Source organism: Dipodomys spectabilis, unplaced genomic scaffold (assembly GCF_019054845.1).
Source record: "Dipodomys spectabilis isolate Male_0828 unplaced genomic scaffold, ASM1905484v1 ptg000098l, whole genome shotgun sequence".
Classification (NCBI taxonomy): Eukaryota; Metazoa; Chordata; class Mammalia; order Rodentia; family Heteromyidae; genus Dipodomys; species Dipodomys spectabilis.
The window spans coordinates 12313134-12332104 of NW_024870775.1; the positions used below are offsets into that span (position 1 = coordinate 12313134).

The 18971-nt window shown below is 49.4% G+C and overlaps 2 protein-coding genes across 6 annotated transcripts in view; one reads left to right on the forward strand and one right to left on the reverse strand.

Moving 5' to 3' along the window:
• Positions 1 to 765, reverse strand: part of Dnaaf5 (dynein axonemal assembly factor 5) — a 36473-nt gene extending 35708 nt beyond the window's left edge. For all 3 annotated transcript variants that reach the window (XM_042686688.1, XM_042686686.1, XM_042686687.1), the window contains exon 1: positions 163 to 765. In XM_042686688.1, coding sequence (XP_042542622.1) covers positions 163 to 745 — 583 coding nt within the window. In that variant the 5' untranslated portion in view covers positions 746 to 765. The remainder of the gene's footprint in view (positions 1 to 162) is intronic.
• A 6110-nt stretch (positions 766 to 6875) lies between these two features.
• Positions 6876 to 18971, forward strand: part of Prkar1b (protein kinase cAMP-dependent type I regulatory subunit beta) — an 83666-nt gene continuing 71570 nt past the window's right edge. The window contains exons 1-3 of one of the 3 annotated variants that reach the window (XM_042686689.1): positions 6876 to 6923; positions 8423 to 8621; positions 18729 to 18899. In XM_042686689.1, coding sequence (XP_042542623.1) covers positions 8445 to 8621; positions 18729 to 18899 — 348 coding nt within the window. In that variant the 5' untranslated portion in view covers positions 6876 to 6923; positions 8423 to 8444. Of the gene's footprint in view, positions 6924 to 7609; positions 7692 to 8422; positions 8622 to 18728; positions 18900 to 18971 lie in introns of those variants that run through there. The other 2 variants (XM_042686691.1, XM_042686690.1) reach the window with 2 other exon arrangements.

Consider the following 18971-nt stretch of genomic DNA (forward strand, 5'->3'; position numbering starts at 1 on the left):
CTGAACCGTAGCAGGCTCTTCAGATTAAGAATAGGACGGACAGGAGTGGGGAGCTCACCCAAGTGGGCCTGGGACCTTGGTGGGGAGGCACGGACCACAGGGGGCTCACGCGGCATGTGTCTGGGGCCACAGAAGCAGAGGTACAGGGATCACGGGGCTTACCCGGCGTGGCGCGCGCCAGGGCGGCCGCACACTCGCAGCTCTCCCGGCGGACGGCAGCGAAAGGGTCCAGCAGCGTGCTGCGCAGCGCGCGCACCGCGTCGTCCAGGTGTGGCGCGAGCGCCGCGCCGCCCAGGCTCACCGCCAAGCCGAGCAGCTGCACCAGCGCCAGCCGCAGCTCCTCGCAGGGCTCGGGCGGCGGCCGCGTGGGCTCCGGCCGGACCAGACGCGCGGCAAGTACGGGCAGCAGGCGCGGCAGGGAGTCGCGAGGCCGCGCGGCGCGGCGCAAGCCCAGGTCCAACAGGTGCACGGCCAGCGCGCGGCAGCCCTCGGCGGGGTCGGCCAGGAGGCGCAGCAGGCGCGGAAGCAGTAGGCCAGCCCAGGGACCCTGAAAGGTGACGGGGTCAGAGCCGGGCCCCGCCGCTGTGTCCAGCGCGCGCTCCAGGGCCTCCAACGCGCGCCGCCGCCCCAGTTTGCTGTCAGCCTCCAGCCCCGGCAGCAGGCGGCCCAGGGCGCGGCTCAGCTCGGCCGCCTCGGTCGCCTCCGCGGGGCCCGCAGCCATCGCTACCTCCGTCGGCGCCGCCATCTTCCGCGCGTTACTTGTCACTAAGGGAACCCGCGCACTTCACGACGGTTGGGGCGCGGATTACGGCAGGTCTTCCGGCAGGAGTGGCTTTGCTGGTCGCTCGCGACAGCACGCGGGACTCGGGGGCGGGGCGATGATGAGAGGGTGGGCAAAGGGCCTTGGAGCTTTGGGCGTGGCTAATACAGGGGGCGGAGTCAGAAGACGTGGGCGGGGATAAGGTCCGCGTTGGGTGAAGGAGGGGCGGAGCGAGCCTGTTCATGGGACCGGACTGGGGCTCACGTGGACGCGCTTCCTCGTGGACGCGCTCTCTGGTCCTTCCACCCCACCTACCCTAGCTCTGCCTCCCAGTTCCGCAGGTGGTGGCTCACCAGTTCCCAGGAGGCTAAGTAGGTTGTAGCTACAGCCTGTAATTCCAGCTTCTCCAGAGACAAGACAGTAGGACTGCAAGTTCAAGACCAGGCCAGGCAAAGGTGACAAGACAGTCTCATAAACAACTTAAAAGCAAAAAGGCACAGGGCACTGGTGGCTATAGCCTATAATCCTACTCACACAGGCCAGGAGACAATAAAGAGTACTAAAGTTAAGTGATCAAGGCAGAGCAGGGACCGGAGTGGGGAGTGGGGTGTTCTGCAGTAAGTAGATGGCTGGATCCCCAAATATAGGCAACTAAGCATTTCCCAAACATATCCTTTTTTGGTGGTGGTGGTGGAAGAGCTTGAACCCCGGGCCTGGGCACTGTCCCTGAGCTCTTCATCTCAAGGCTAACACTCTGCCACTTGAGCAACAGCAACACTTCTGGTTTTCTGGTGGTTTATTGGAGATAAGAGTCTGCCCAGGCTGGCTTTGAACCGTGATCCTCAGATCTAAGCCTCCTGAGTAGCTAGGATTACAGGCCTGAGCCACTGGTGCCCAACCACATATCCTTAATTTTAGGGGCTGGACTTCATTTTGAATGACACCTTTCTTTTTTTAGTTGTTGATATTTGTTTTGCCAAATGCTATTGTTAAGATGTAGCCGGGCGCTGGTGGCTCACGCCTGTAATCCTAGCTACTCAGGAGGCTGAGATCTGAGAATCGCGGTTCAAAGCCAGCCGGAGCAGGAGAGACCGAGAGACTCCTATCTCCAATAAACCACCAGAAAACCGGAAGTGGCGCTGTAGCTCAAGTGGTAGCACGCTCACCTTGAGCTGAAGAGCTGAGGGACAGCGCCCAGGCCCAGAGTTCAAGCCCCACGACCGACCAAAAAAAAAAAAAGATGTAATGGCTGTTTTTTTTTTTTTTTAATGGCTGTGTTTTTTAATATGAGTAGGAAGCCCTCTAGAGCCTTGGTTCTTTCTTTCCTTAGGTCCTGGTTTGGAAGGATCCTAGTAGCTGATCAAAGTTTCCCTAGGGGAGCATCAGCAGCTAACCAGATGACATAGACTATAGGTAGCCAAGAGGCTGCTGAGAGAAGAAATTGCCTGGGCAAAGGCCCTGTAGTAGGTGTTATGGACACCCAAATTCATAATCCCAGTGTTTTAGAATGTGAGCTTGTTTGGAGGCTCTTTGCATTGAGGTCATAGGGGTGGTCCCTAAGACTGCCACCCTTAGGAGAAAGGGAATAGGGGACAGATGTACACATTGGGAGAAGGTTTTGTGACTATGAACACAGCCATCAACAGGCTCAGGAGGGGGGCTGATACTGTCCCTGGAAGGGAAGAGAAGTCTCCAAGGAGCAAGGGGTTGCAGGGCATCTGTCTCATAGCAGTAGGGCTGAAGAAAGGTCTTAGGTGGTTTGAGGGATCAGGTTTTGCATCCAAATTTTTTTCTTAGCTTTTTCTTTTTGGTCGGTCATGGGGCTTGAACTCTGGGCCTGGGAGCTGACACTGAGCTCTACTACCACTTGTGCCACAGCGCCACTTCCAGTTTTCTGGTGGTTAATTGGAGGTAAAAGTCTCACAGACTTTCCTGCGTGGGCTGGCTTTGAACCACAATCCTCAGATCTCAGCCTCCTGAGTAGTTAGGATTATTGACATAAGCCACCAGCACCCAGTTCTTAGGGATTTGGTGGGGGGGTTGTTTTGTTTTGGCAGTGGGGATCAAATCAAGGATGTTGCACTTGCTAGGCAAGTGCTTTGCCACTGCACTACATCCTAGCCCCAGGTTTACCTTTTTAAAGGCCCTCATAGTGCCCGTTGAGGGACAGATTGAGATGGCCAGTGAGGCTCTTGGAAAGTCCAAGTGTTAGAATGCCTGCCCAGCAAGTGCAAGCTCCTGATTTCAAACCCCAGTAGGAGAGGGAGAGGGAAAGAAGGAGAAGAATGGGGAGGGAGAGGAAGAGGAAGGAGGAGGAAGAGTGAGGGAGTAGTAGAAGCAAGGACCATGAGGGTAGAAGGTGTCACCTTTTCCCATCCCTCCCAACTAAACACCGCAAAGGTAACTCTATAGCTAATGAGGAAAGGAGCTCCACCATCACCCCACCATGTTTCCTCTGTGACACCATCTTCCCCTGCCCCCCACAGGCTCACCTGACCTTGTCACACATGGGGTGACCCAGTGGGAATCATGACCCTGCAGGCAGCACCAGCAGGGATGGAGCACCCCCATCCCTGTCCCCTGCTCCAGGAAGGCAAGGCAAGAACCCTAAAGACAAGTCCAACTTTGGAATAGCAGACCCCCAATGCCATACCTGAATGGAGCAGCTACCTGATAATGCAAAGGGTTTTTTTTTTGTTTTTTTTTTTAGCAGAGTCAGGACTCTCCAGGTATAATAACCCAGACATCTAGAAGACATTTAGAAATCTCTGTTGTATCAAGAACAGGTGAATGTAAAGACTAACAACTGGCATAAAAGAGAAGATGACTGTGATATTGGCATTAGTGGTTAGAAGTGGGAGGCTAGAGAGGGGCCAGGATTGGATAAAATCATCAGGCAAAACCCCCAGGGCTAGTCCAGAAGACACAGTGCACACACACAGATGCACATCCAAGCACATGTGTGTGCACACACACTCGCTGTTTCACCATGTGATTGCCCGTGATGCCTCAGGACTCTGATCACAGGAAGGTCATCACCACAGGTTGCTGTTTTATCTTGGATCTTCAGACCTGTAAACAGAAATGATCCTTTTTTCTTTTTAAGATTTGTGTGTGTATGTGTGTGCATGTTTATGCACGCATACATACAACAGTAGATCTTGAACTCAGGGCTAGGCACTGACCCTTTGCTTTCTTGCTCAAGGCTGGCACTCTGCAACTTGGATATGGAGTCTTACAGACTTTTCTGCCTTAATCAAGGCAAAAACCTCAGTTCCTCTGGATCTCAGCCTCCTGAATAGCTACGATTACAGGTGTGAGGTACTGGTAGCTGGCTTGGGCTTATATCTTAACTATGGAACTTTAAAAAATATGGTTAGCCTGGTAGTGATGGCCCACGCCTATAATCCTAGCTACTCAGGAGGCTGAGATCTAAGGATCATGGTTCAAAGCCAATCCATGAGATTCTTATCTCCAGTTAGCCACCAGAAAACCAGAAGTGGCACTGTGGCTCAAAGTGGTAGAACACTCACCTTTAGCAAAAGAGCTCAGGGACAGTCCTAGGCCTTGAATTCTACCCAATGCCTGAAAATTAAAAAAAAAAATTTTTAATCTATGTTTGAACCAAAATGTGACCAAAGCTGTCTAAAACTTGGTTTAACTTCCTTCACTGAGTATGTCTTACGTAGCCACAAAGGGCAAGGGCAAAAGATAGCCAGTCTCTATCTGACCTTGCCTGCCCAGTGCCATGATTCTGTGTATTTTAAAATATTTCACCAGTATAAAGAAACTGATTTTAGCAAATAATGCTTTGTTTGCTCATTCATTCTTCCAACTTGACAAATACTTATCTGGCATGTGACATTTCCGGGTGCTCGGCAAGGTCCTAGGCGAGTAGAAAGATGAGTCTTGGGGAGCTGGTCCAGGGAAGTGGCTAGTCAGTGATACCTACAGGAATGCAGCTGTGAACCGGACACCAGTGGCTCAGCTACCCAAAGGCTGAGATCTGAAGATCTTGGTGGAGTGAGGACAGGAACTTAGCAGTAGCAGCCATCATTGAGAGGGCATCCAGGAGGTCCTTGCCTGGAAAGGTATCCTGCACGGGATCCTCTGCTGGGGCAAAGTGCTCAGTAGGCCTCAGAACTGAGATTGGCCAGAGATGGCTCCTCCCTCCCCCAGGGAACAATGTAATTGGGGGTGGGTGTTTTTACAGGGATCTTCAGGGAATCCTAGGAGAGCCCATAAGAGCAACAGTAAGCCCTAGGGTGCCCATGCTTCAGAACCAGAGAATTGCCTTGGGCAGGTGAAACCCGATTCTTTTTCAGCAGCAGAATTTAGAAGAAGAGAGAAATGAGGGGAAATAAGCAGGTGACAGCTCAAGATTTTAAGTTACAGCCCGGGGATGCAAGTTCTGATTCAGTTGAAACAGAATTTCAAAAAAAAAAAGGACCTTTTCAACAGGTATGCCCAGGTCTAGAGTGCCTGCCTGTGGTGTGGACTGGGGCAAGGGAGGCACCCTGGAGGAAGGCTTCTTCCATAAACCTGAGCATAGCCTCTACTTGTAGGAAGAGGCTGGGATACACAGGCAAGGCTGGTGCCCTATGGGGAGAACTAGTAATGTGGACAGGTGAATATGACATGTGAGTGGGAGGAGCTGGGGGGACAGGTATGTGAAGACAGGGGAGATGTCTTTCCTCTATACCTGGGCCCCACACCCTCTTTCCTGGAGTGGAGATGCTTCCAGGAAAGAGAAGGGAAGTCTGTGTCCGTCCCCTCACTGGCAAATGGTGACAAAATAAGGTGCTGGGCAATAGAAAATTAAAGGGGAAAAGTGGAAAATTAAGAGCTGGGGACTGGTGGCTCACGCCTGTAATCCTAGCTACTCAGGAGGCTGAGATCTGAGAATCATGGTTCAAAGCCAGCCCTGGCTGGAAAGTCAGTGAGACTCATCTCCAATAAACCACCAGAAAACTGGAAGTGGTATTGTGGTTCAAGTGGTAGAGCACCAAGCCTGGAATGTAAAACAAAACCCAAAAAACCACAAAGCAAAAACTAAGGGATAGGCATTCAGGCCCCTAAATTCAAGCCCTAGTACTGGCACAAACAAAAGTAAATAAGGAAGTTAGCCGGGCGCCAAGCACTCACACCTGTCCTCCTAGCTACTAAGGAGGTTAAGATCTGAAGATCACCGTTCAAAGCCAGCCTGGGCAGGAAAATCTGTGACACTCTTATCTCCAATAAACCACTCAGAAAAACTGGAAGTGGTGCTGTGGCTCAAGTAGTAGAGCACTATCCTTGAGCTGAAGAGCTGGGGAGCAGCGCCCAGGCCCAGAGTTCAAGCCCCAGGACTGACAAAATAAAAATTAAATAAATAAATAAGAAAGTTAAGAAATTTCTGGCTGGGAAGGTGGCTCAGTGGTAGAGCGCTTGCCTTGCATGCATGAGGCCCTGGGTTTGATTCCTCAGCACCACATAAGCAGAAAAATACACAAGTGGTGCTGTGACTCAAGTGGTAGAGCACTAGGCCTTGAGCTGAAGAGCTGAGGGACAGAGGCCAGGCCCAGAGTTCAGGCCCCATAACTGACCAAAAAATAAAAAATAAAAAAATTCTTTTTCCTGTTAGTTCTAGGCTTTGGATGTCAGTGCCGCTGGAGGCCACCCCCTAGAGTGACTGCAGTTCAGGCCAGCAAAGGGGGGCAGGGTTCCCTTGGAGGCAGTATGGGAGCCCCCTGTGTTGCAAGGTGCATGCTGCAGGGTGAACGCAGGGGAGCCTAGGTGCTGGGCCTTTCAGGAGGGACCCCCCCCTCCCGTGCTGGGTTGGCCCAGTAGTGACCCCCCCACCCCCAGTCCAGGGCAGAGGTGGAGGGGTGGGCGGGTGTGGGCAGGGAGGCCAAGTGGAAAGGTGATGAAGAGGAGGCAAGCCAAGAGTGAGGGGGCCTAGGGGTCGGTGAGGAGACGCGCGTGCGGGCGGCGCGGGGCGGGGCGGGCGCAAGGCGGCGCTGCGGCGTTGCGGGGGGGGGGGGGGACCCACAGCCGCCGTCCCCGCTGTCCCCGCGCCCCGCCGTCCCTGCCGTCCCCGCGCCCCCGCGTCCCCACCATCCCCGCGCTCCCGCCGTCCGCGCGCAGCCGCCTCGGGCCCGGCGCCGCGCATCCAGGTACTGGGGTGGGGCATCCGAGCTGGGGTCTCCGTGGGTACCCCGGCCCTGCCGGGAGTTGGGGGACATCCCCGGGGAGAGGCGGGCATTTTGGGGGGCCGCTGGGCCGCGGGAAGCCCCCCCCCGCAGCGGCGGGGAGGAGGGAGGCCCGTCCCGGGGAGCCAGGCCGCGCGCCCCCCCCCACACCCCGGCGTGGGGGGCACAGGACGGGCCCAGCAGGGTCCCCGCCCGCCCTGTGTGCCCCACGCGGGCTGGGGGCGGCGCTACCTGCTCCTCTCTTAGGCGAGGCTGCTGTCTTGGGAGCGTCCCCGCCACACAGAGGCCAGGCCGCGCTGGGGGAGGTGGGATCTCGGGGCGTCTGGGGAAAACTCTGGGGCCTCTCATCCTGTGGGGTCTCAGCCCCAGGGAAGGCCGGTGACCAAGCTATTGTGACTGGATCTGTTATTGTTCCCGGTCCACCCCCAGATGCTTTCCATTCTTTTCCTGCCAGGCAGGCCACCTTAACCTTTGACAGCTTCTCAAGCATCCCCAGCCCCCCATCCTGGGAAGGGTGGGGCTCCCCGGCCCCTCCCCTCCTTGGGTCGTGACAACATTTTCATTTCACACAAGTATATTTAGGAAGGGGGGGTGGTGGTGGGAGAAAATGGACATATAAAGGCCAGGGAAACAGCCAACATGATCTTTGCACACTTTTCATCTCAGATCCCTCAGTGAAGCAGAACGGAGCTTCCAGATCACGCACCAATTCCATTTGAACATTTTACACCCTCACAAAGGTCTATTCAGTGGTTAAGGCATTGGGCATTGTTTATTAAACTAGTGATCTAGCTCCCCAAATGCAAGCTCTTAAATAAATGGCTGTGTGTGTGTGTGTGAGAGAGAGAGAGAGAAAGTGTGTGTGTGTGTGTGTGTGTGTGTGTGAGAGAGAGAGAGAGAGAGAGAGAGAGAGAGAGAGAGATTAGTTATTGGGGCCTTGTGCTCTTGCTTAGCCTTCTCCTTAAAGGCTGGAGCTCTATCACTTCAGCCATATGTCCACTTTGGGCTGCTGTTGCTTCCTCCTCCACCTCCTCTTCTTCCTCCCACTCCTATTCCTCCTCCCCCCTCCCCTCCCCCTCTTCTTCCTCCTCTTCTTCTTCCTCTTCCCCCTCCCCTTCTTCCCCCTCACTTCCCCATATCATCCTCCCCCTCCCCCTCCCCCTCCCCCTCTCCTCCCCTCCTCCTCCTCCTCTTCCTCCTCCTCCTCCTCCTCCTCCTTCTACTTCTTCGCTGGTTAATTGAAGATAACTTCACAGACTTTTGTGCCCAGGCTGGCTTTGAATGGAGAGCCTCAGATTTCAGCCTCCTGAGTAGCTAAGATTACAGGCATGATCCACCATTGCTTCCCTTATAAATAGCTTCTTCTGTGTTGTCTGTCGCTTGGCTCTGACCACCAGGCTAACCCTGTCATATTTCTAAGCCCCAGCAGTGCACTTCCTAAGGTCTGTGTGGTTTTCATTTTTCTCAGCAGGAAGGAAGATTTCCTATTCATCATGGCCTCTCCTTCCTCTTTCCACTTGGAGGAGGAGGACAGTCTGAAGGGATGCGAGCTGTACGTTCAGAACCACAATATTCAGCAGGTGCTCAAAGATTGCATTGTGCACTTATGTATCGCCAAGCCAGATCGCCCCATGAGGTTCCTCCGGGAGCACTTTGAGAAGCTTGAAAAGGTCAGTGGCTCCCCCCACATCTCCATATTGTCTTGTTATTGTTGTTCTGGTATTGGGGCTTGAATTCAGTGCCTTTTCGTCACACTTGGCTTTTCCACTCAAGGCTAGCACTCTACCACTTGGGCCACAGCTCCACATCTGGCTTTTTCTGGTTAACTGGAGGTAAGAGTCTCATGAGTTTTTCTGCCTGGGCTGGCTTCAAACTGTGATCCTCAAACTTCAGCCTCCCGGGTGCTGGAATTACAGATGTGAACCACCAGCACCTGGCCCCAGTATTCTTTCCCAAGTCCTGGGGCAGTAGCTGCCAGCCCTGCTCCTTAGACACCCTCTGGCAGTGGAAATTCTTTTCAGAAGAAGAGGATCAGAGCTGGCACTGCTTTGTGTAGCCTTGGGTTCCTTGGGTACCTCTTGGAGTGTGGTTTTCCCAGCCACCAAGAAAGCCCTGTGCCTCTGCTTCAGGGGTTTGGGATCTTCCCAGCTCTCGCAGGAGGTGATCCGGGTGTTTGGTAGCTGTGGAGCTTGCTGGGAGTTCTCACTTGGGGGATGCAGGTGGGCACCAGGTCTAGTTAGAACATCATTGGTGCCCAGAATTTTTTTTTTTTTTTTTTGGTCGGTCATGGGGCTTGAACTCTGGGCCTGGGCTCTTTAGTTCAAGGCTAGAGCTCTACCACTTGAGCCACAGCACCACTTCCAGTGTTCTGATGGTTTATTGGAGATGAGTCTCACAGACTTTCCTGCCCAGGCTGACTTTAAACCAAGATCTTCAGATCTCAGCCTCCTGAATAGCTAGGATTATAGATGTGAGCCACCGGTGCCCAGCCAGAATTCTGTTTTTAAAGGCCTGATTGCTCTGATTAGAGGGAAGTGCCTCCCCATACTGATGTAAAAGCCCAGTTTAAGCCTGTCTTCCTCAGAAAATGTTATGAGCCTGGGTTGATGTTCACTCAGTAGAAATCTCTCACAAAGGTCAGCCTGGATTCTCCCTTATAAGAGGCATATGTTCGCTTCAAAAAAAAATTAAAAAAAGCCAGGCGTTGGTGGCTCACACCTATAATCCTAGCTACTCTGGAGGCTGAGATCTGAGAGTTTTAGTTTAAAACCAGCCTAGGCAGAAAAGTTTGTGAGATTCTTACCACCAATTACCCAGCATTTTCCAGGAGTCACACTAGGACCTTGGAACGTATCTGGGTTGTGAGGTAGACTCTGAGGATACTAAGATGGGAATGATGTAGTTTCAGCTTGAAGTGGTTGGTGTTCAATGCATGACACATAGCAGGCTGTTGGTGACATGGCCTATGAAAGTGATCTGGAAGTTTGAGCACATTGGGCATTGGGCTGGAATGGTTGTCTTCGCTTTGAAAAGGATGAGGGGCAGGGAATTTTTCCAGAGAAAGAATTAAATGGACACTGGAGACTCCTCTACCTTGTCCAGGAAGGCATGGGGTGGAGGAGAAAGTTTGTCAGGGCAATGGGGCAGCTTGCAGAAAGCTCCAGAGCTGAAGTTACAATAAATGGTTCCTGGAGGCTACAAGACTGGGTAGAGAGAGAGCACAAGGGAAAGAATGGTCTTAGTAGACAGGGTGTGGATGTCCTGAGTTTTGGGCTGAAGTCTGGACTTTGTCCTGGTGGTTGCCAGAGCTATGAAAGTTCTGTCCTACTGAGAACATATGAACTATGCTGGTTGTTTTTCTGGGCATTGAACCAGCCTTGAATTCCTGAGGTTAAACCCCATTTACTTCTGTCAGATGGTTCTCTCTCTTTCTCTCTCTCTGTCTGTCTCAAGGAGGGCAATTCTGGGGCTTGAACTCTGGGCCTGGGTGCTGTCTTTCAGCTCTTCATCTCAAGGACAATGCTCTACCGCTTGAACAACAGCACCACTTCTGGTTTTCTGGTGGTTAATTGGAGATAAGAGTCTCATGGCTTTCCTACCTGAGCTAGCTTTGAACCCAGATCCTCAGATCTCAGCCTCCTGAATAGCTAGGATTACAGGCATGAGCCACTGGCACCCAGCTTCTGAGCTTTTTTATTTTTTTTTTTAAAGCAAGGCCAGCACTCTACCACTTGATCGTTAATTGGACATAAGAGTCTCACCGACTTTCCTACTCTGGCTTCTGAGTAGCTCAGCCTTCTGAGTAGCTAGAATTACAGGTGTGAACCACCAGCACCTGGCCAGATGGTTTTCTTAATGTATTACCAGGGTTTATTTGCTAATACTTGGTGGAAAATCTTTTCATCTGTGTCTGTGGAGGCTATTAGTCTATATTTTTTGTTTATGTTAATGAATACTGGTGTCAGAACAATGGTGGTCTTACAAATTGAGTTGGATATAACCCCTCTTGTGTTGGGGGGAGACATTGAATAGAGTTTTCTTTGAAGGTTAATTATTTATGGCCTGCATGCTGTTCTTTAGTTTTTTCACTCAAGTCTGGCACTCTAGCACTTTATCCACAGCTCCATTCTGGCTGTTTTTTCTGAGTAATTGTAGATAAGAGTCTTAGGGACTTTCCTGCCTGGGCTGGCTTGAACCACAATCCTTAGATTTCAACCTATTGAGTGGCTAGGATTATAGGCATGAACACTAATGCCTGGCTTTCTTTGATGGTTTTAAACAATAAACTCAAATCCTTTAATAGATAATAGATAACTATTCAGATTATCCATTTTCTCTTAAGTAAGTTTTATTGGTTTGTAATTTTGAGAAATTGGGTTTGTTTCATTGTTGTTAAATTTATTTATTTATTTTTTATTTTTTTATTTTTGGGTCCGGTCGTGGGGCCTGAACTCGGGGCCTGGGCGCTATCCCTCAGCTCTTCAGCTCAAGGCTAGCGCACTACCACTTGAGCCACAGCCCCACTTCCGGCTTTTTTCTTTTTGCTTATGTAGTGCTGAGGAATCGAACCCAGGGCCTCATGCATGCAAGGCAAGCACTCTACCACTGAGCCACCTTCCCAGCCCTCATTGTTGTTAAATTTATGAGCTTAGACTTTTTTTTTTGTCAGTCATGGGGCTTGAACTCTGGGCCTGGGCACTATCCCTGAGCTCTTCAGCTCAAGGCAAGTGCTCTTCCACTTGAGCCACTGCACCACTTCCAGTTTTCTGGTCCTTAATTGGAGACAAGAATCTCTGGGACTTTCCTGCCAGACTGGCTTTTAACTGCAGTCCTCAGATCTCAGCCTCTTGAGTAGCTCTGATTACAGGTGTGATCCACCAGTATCCAGCTAGAGCTTAGACTTTTTTGGTAAGATTATTTTTATCATTCTTTTAATGTAGACATTATACAAGTTTGTATTGTTTCATTCTTTTATGTTTTTGTTTTGGGAAAACATTTTAATCTTCATTGTGAGACAGTACGTACATATTAAAGTCACATAACTGAATTAAATTTGTCTTCATAGAAAGTTTAAGATAGTTGAATAGTGTCATTTAAAAAATGAAAATAAAACCCAGCACCAGTGGCTCATACCTGTAGTCCTAGCTACTCAGGAGGCTGAGATCTGAGGATCACAGTTCAAAACTAGCCCAGGCAGGAAAGTCTGTGAGACTCTTATCTTTAATTAACCACAAGAAAACCAGGAGTAGTGCTGTGGCTCAAGTGATAGAATGCTTGCCTTGAGCTAAAGAGCTGAGGGACAGCATTCAGGCCCAGAGTCCAAGCCCCATGACCAACAACAAAAAAGAAGAAGAAGAAAAGAAAAGAAATTAAAGAAACTCACATGTACGTAATGATCCATAAATGGAAAGCTAGACAATTAAAACTTAATGAACTATCATAAGTACAAACAAAGATGCTCCTAGCTTCCTATGTTTCACTGAGCATCCAAACATATCAATCAAGCCAGACACCAATGGCTCATGCCTGTGATTCTAGCTACTCAGGGCAGGCCAAGCTATTCTCTGGGGCAGGGAAATGGGTAGCTGGGAGGAATGAGGAAGTCCAACTGTTCCTCTTGGGCCCACGAGCTTCTCTAAAGAGATTAAACTGGGTTATAGAAAAATCTCTTCTGGACTAGAGCCAGACTTTTATCTCCAATTAACCACCTAAAGACTGGAAGTGGAGCTATGGCTTAAAATGGTAGAGAGCTAGATTTGAGGAGAAAAAAAGCTCAGGGATAGCACCCAGACCCTAAGTTCAAGTCCCATTATAGACAAAAAAAGAAAAAAAATCTCTTTCGACTCCAGCCCTGTCTGAATGTTTTCTCTTCCCTTGGGTAGGAAAAAAAAACAACAAGAAAACACTGTCAGGGGAGGGTGCACAGTACCATTCCCAGCCCAGGAAGTTGACAGCCTCCTGGGGATAGGTTGGGGACAAATTCCCTGCTGTGTTGCTTGATGCAGAACCAATTCTGGCTAGGTGCCCTCTTTCCACCATTGGTTCTAGGAAGATTCTTTCTGGCTTGGAAAACTTGATGGATCCCAAACTGTGACCTTGACCCTTCTACTTTAGACAATTCATCAGTCTGAAAACAGAAGACAGGAAATGGGGAGTGTAGGTTTTCTGGGAATCTCAGGACAGGACCAGGAACAGATTCTATCCAGAAATAATGGGGGAGAGGAGGACAGAGATTTCCCCCTACCATGGCCCCTCCGGATTTCCTCTAGAGGCCTTGTGAAGTGTTTTGGGACACCTGCATCCTGCCCGGGTTGACCTCCTACCTTCCAAAGCTGGAAAAACCATTCTGTGTCAGGACAGGTGTACCCACATCATCTCAGAGAGCAAGGCCCCATCTGCCATTGCCTGGGAGAAAAGCAGCTTTGGTTCCCACAGAGGGCTGCCTGGGTCCTCACCAGCCTGTGGGAGTAGGGCCTGACTTCTCTCACCTTAACATAAGTCCCTTGTGGACACAGACCATCAAAGCTTAGGACATTTCCAAGTGGTTGGGGGGGGGTGTTATCTATGACATTCAAAGTCACATTGCCCCAAGCCACATTGTTAGCAGGACCCCTGGCTAAGGCACATGATCTCATTATAGTCTTTGGCTACAGATCCCAATAGGAAATGCCTTGACATCCTGCCTGTCCCTTGTAAAGTTATCTCTTTGCCTCTATCTGTAGTGTAGCTGGTACCACCAGATGGATGATTGATCCATCACTAACCTAAAGTGGCCTTCTCTCTCCTGGCAGGCTTTCATGACTCCCTCACTAGAGTAGGATCTTGTGACCCCCCCCCCCCCCACACACACACACTGCGTCTTCAGTCCTGAGATCATCCCCCAATTAGCCTTGAGTGAGAGTAGCTCAGTGGTAGCTTGTGTCCTGGTGAGACCCTGGACTTGCCCAGGCTGATTCTAGTTTTTTGTGGGCAGTCCCCACATAAGGGTTTCACTGTTAGCTCAAAGTCAATGTGTACAAATTCTAGCTCACATTGGCCATATTGAAAACAAATGGAAGTCGGGTACAGTGACTCACACCTGTAATCCTAGCTATTTGGGAGGCGGATATTAGGAGGATCACTATTTGAGGTTAATCTGGGCAAAACCAAACCCTACTCAACAGTTACTGTTGAGATGTACATGCCTGTCATCTGAGTTACAATGGGGAAGTGTAAATAGGAGGATCCTAGCTGAGCATTGGTGGCTCATGCTTATTATCCTAGCTATCCTAAGCTTTCCTCTTGGGGTACAGGTCATACTTGCACACACAATTATGTTTCTCTTAGGCTGTCTGTCTGTCTGTCTAGCTGTGTCTATATATGTGTCCATCTATTAATCATCTCTGTGTATGTATGTATATTTGTATCTATCTGGCTATGTTTATTTTTGTATGTGTGTATGTATCCATCCATCCATCCATCCATCCATCCATCCATCCATCCATCCATCCATCCTAGCTGGCCCTCTATTACTTGAAGCATATCTCTAGCCTTGCTTTTTTTTTTTTTTGTACCAGTCCTAGGGCTTGAACTTAGGGCCTGGGAGCCATCCTTGAGCTTCTTTTGCTCAAGGCTACTACTTGAATAACAGCTCCACTTTCAGCTATTTTTAGTGGTTAATTGGAGAAAAGAGTCTCAGGTAGTGGCACTGGTACGAGTTTCCTACCGGAGCTGGCTTTGAATCTCAATTCTCAGATCTCAGCCTCCTGAGTAGCTAGGGTTACAGGTGTGAGATGCCAGCACCTACTTGTTTGCTTTCATTGTCTTTAGATCCCTGGTTGGCCATGAAGGTTGTGGGTTTGTGCATGGTGGCCTGATTGGTGTCTTTTGTTAGTTCAGGAAAAAATTTTCATCATCTCAGCAAACATAGCTGCAGCCTTGTTTCTCTTCTCTCCATCTGGAACTCTAATTTCATGTATATTTGAGCTTCTTATCCAGATTCCAGATCCTCTTCTGTGCTTTTCTCCTTTGTCTTTCCTGTTGAATCTTTGTACTTCAGCCCAGATGTTTTCTTTTGACTTGCATTCCAAGTTATTAGTTTTCTCAGCTGTACTTCTCATCTGCTATTAAGTCTACCACCAAGTTATGAGTTCCTGTTATTGTGTTTTCTAATACTTGATCTAGAATTTCCATTTGGCTTTCACTAATTTTTTCTTGTTTCTGTGCCAGCATTTATAACCTTACCTTTTATTTTCTCACATATTTGAGCATAGCTATTTGAAAGTCTGTATCTACTAGTTCTGTGATGTTTACCCCCTGTAGCGTCTGTGTATATTGTCTGTTGTTTCTTTGAGTTTTTAGTCACATGACTTTGTCTCATTGTATGCAAGGTTGTGTGTGTGTGTGTGTGTGTGTGTGTGTGCGTTTTGAACTGAGGGTTTTACACTCACTCAGCTTGTTTGCCTAGGTAGTTCTCTACCACTTGAGCCACAGTTATACTTCTAGATTTTTACTGCTTAATTGGATCTAAGATTATCAAGGAATTTTCTGCTTGGGCTGATTTTGAACTGTGATTCTCAAATCTGAGCCTCCTGAGTAGCTAGGATTACAGGTGTGAGCCACCAGTGCCTGGCTGTGGCTGGTGTTTTTTTTTTTTTTGGTCGGTCGTGGGGCTTGAACTCTGGGCTTGGGCGCTGTCCCTCAGCTCTTCAGCTCAAAGCGAGCGCTCTACCACTTGAGCTACGGCGCCACTTCCGGTTTTCTGGTGGTTTATTGGAGATAAGAGTCTCACGGTCTCTCTTGCCCGGGCTGGCTTTGAACCGCGATCCTCAGATCTCAGCCTCCTGAGTAGCTAGGATTACAGGCGTGAGCCACCAGCGCCCGGCCTTGTGGCTGGTGTTTTTGTTTGCTTGTTTTGGTCAGTCCTGGGGCTTGAACTCAGGGCCTGAACACTGTCCCTGAGCTTCTTTTTTGCACAAGGCTAGTACTTTACCAGTTGTGCCACAGAGGCACTTCTGGCTTTTTCTGTTTATATGGTACTGAAGAGTTGAACCCAGGGCTTCATACATGCTAGGCAAGCACTCTACCACTAAGCCACATTCCCAGCCCTGGATGGTGTTTTATAAGGTTGTGTGTGTGTGTGTGTGTGTGTGTGTGTGTGTGTGTTTTCAATCGTGGCACTTGAACTAAGAACCTGGGTGCTATCTCTGAGCTCTTCTGCTCAAGGTTAGTGCTCTACCACTATGAGCTATGGCTCCACTTATTGGTTTCTGGTGTTTAATTGTAGAATAGAGTCTCATGGACTTTACTGCCCAGGCTGGTTTTGAACCGTCATCCTCAGATCTCAGCCTCCTAAGTAGCTAGGATTACAGGCATGAGCCACCAGCGCCTGGCTAGGGCTGTCTTTTATTGATCCATACAGAAGTATTTTTCTTTGAGTGGTGCTGGACTTTGAACTCTGAACCTTACAGTTGCTAGACAGGAACTGTACCAATTGAGCCTACCCCTCTGCCCTTTTTTGCTACAGTTATTTTTTGTATAGGGTTTCACTTTTCCCTAGGTCATTCTGGATCATGATCCTCCTATTTGCACTTCCCCTGGTGGCTGGAGTGACAGACAGAGGCTACTGCACCCAACTTGTTTGGGAATCTCCCAAACTTTTTTCTTTGGCTGGCTTCTATCCTTGATCCTTCCCATCTCTCCCTCCAAAGTAGCTAAGATTTGAGGCATGACCCACCTCTTACAGCTTCATACTGTAATGTTTAGAATGAAGAGATATGATATCTGAGATTTGCTTCAGTCCACTGGATGCAGGAGCACATGTGTCTGAGATGTATGGAGGAGAGTGAAAAGGACTGGTTTGTTGTGCTCATGGCTGGCATATGGTGAAGGCATTTGTGACTTATTGTAGTATTTTCTCTATTTTGATGTCTTCTTGAGAATTTCCATAATAAAGGTAGAAGAAAAGTGGGGAGTAGTAGAAAGTTGTGTGAGGCAGTTTGGTGTGGGGCCTCCTGAACCTGGAGTCCTGTTCTATTTTTTTTGTCATGGGTCTTGAACTCAGGACCTTTCACTCAAGGCTAGCACTCTACCAATTTGAGCTACAGCACCACTTCTGGTTTTCTGGTGGTTAATTGTAGATAAGAGTCTCATGGGCTTTCTTTCCCAGGCTGACTTTGAACCACAACTCTCAAATCTCGCCTCATCAGTGGCTAGGATGAAAGACGTGAGCCACCAGCACCTAGTTAGAGTTCTGTTCTTGGTTATCTCTGTCACCTGAGCTGGTGGCTTCTTCAGGGTAAGTTGTTTGGTTCCTGGAGCTGGGAGTATCCTGCATCTGCCTCAACCCCAAGCTGTCTGTTTTCTAAGAATCTTTTGCTGTCTCTCCTTGGTATCTCTAACCTTCTCCCTGTCATTGTAGATTTATATATGCACATATTTTAATGTTACTATCATTTTAGTGGAGTGTCTAGGAGGAAGTCATATGCTACCTACCTGCCATCTTCTCTCTGGAAATCCCATGAAAGATTAAAAAAAAAAACAGCTGTCTAGAACCTCATGGAACAGTTGCAGGTCTTGCTGTTGAGGGTGTTGAGTATTCTCAGATGAATGAGGACACAGTTAAATGGCCCATGCAAAGCAGGTGCCACATGAGGTGGGAGAGTTCTGTCCCCAGTGCCCATTCTGCCCTTGAGTGGTGGTCTGGTTGGGGTTGTGTGCTTAAGCCACAGCCTCCCCAGCCATGGTCACCTGTGTCACCCACCCACATGACCAAGGTTGGCTGGCGATGAGCAGAATCTTTCACCTTGTGTCATCAGTTTGTATGGGGACAGGTGATATACAGCCATGCATCTACCTGTAAGCCCCTTAAATGACTGGTGCCAGCTGCTGAGCCAGCAGGGAGCCAAGGCATGATGGGAATCTCAAACCCTTGTTCAGCTTCCTCTGCCTTGGTGTCCCAAGAGCAGGCTCTGGTCTGGGGGACTCTGTTATCTGTGGCCACCTCTTCTCTGGCCTCTGCAAGTGTCTGCAAAATTGGGGCTCAGGGCAAGTGACACTCACAGCTAAGGCCCCTCTCTGGGTATGCAGGGGAAGGTGCTAGTCACCAATAGCAGGGACTCATGTGGACAGAGCAGAGCAGATCTGCATGACTGAAAGTATGAACCAGTCTCTCAGGTCCCATTGTTCTCCCAGAAACTGTGTGCAGTGAGAGACTTGCCCTCCTAGTGTCTTCATGCAAATGAAGGATTGTACTTGCACCAATCATGACACAGTCCTTTCTTTATGTATATAAAAGATTGTGTTTGCACAGCCATTCATTCAAATAAAGAATTGTATGTGTACCAATGATGGTATAGCCCTTTAGGCAAATAAAAGATCATGTGTATATCAATCAGGACACAATTCTTCATGCAAATGAGGGATTGTACTTGCACCAATTTTGGCATAGTCAGGAACATGAGTAACAGTACTAATCACTACATAGCTCTTAATGCAAATGAAGGGTTACAGTTATACCAGTCATGATATAGCCTCTCATGCAAATGAAGTATTATGTATGCACCAATCATGGCACAGTCCTTCAGGTAAATAAAGGACTAAGTGTACACCAATCACAGCACAGCCTTTCATGCAAATGAAGGATTATACTTTGACCAATCATAGGCTGTCTGCTGGGCCACAGGGGAAGTGCTGGTTCTGGCTTCAGCTCCAGCTCTACTTTTCTTGTTGAGTCTGTAGGTTTGGCACAGCCCTGACAGCTGCTTTTCTCCTTTCCCTTCTTCCTTTGTCCCACCCAGGAAGAAAACAGACAGATCCTGGCCCGGCAGAAGTCGAACTCGCAGTCAGACTCACATGATGAGGAAGTGTCCCCAACACCCCCAAATCCTGTGGTGAAGGCACGTCGCAGGCGGGGAGGCGTGAGTGCTGAGGTCTACACTGAGGAGGATGCCGTCTCTTATGTCAGGAAGGTGAGGAGAGCCCCCCCCCCCCCTGCGTCCTTAGATCTGACAGCCCTGGGGACTTCAGTTTTCTTGTTGATC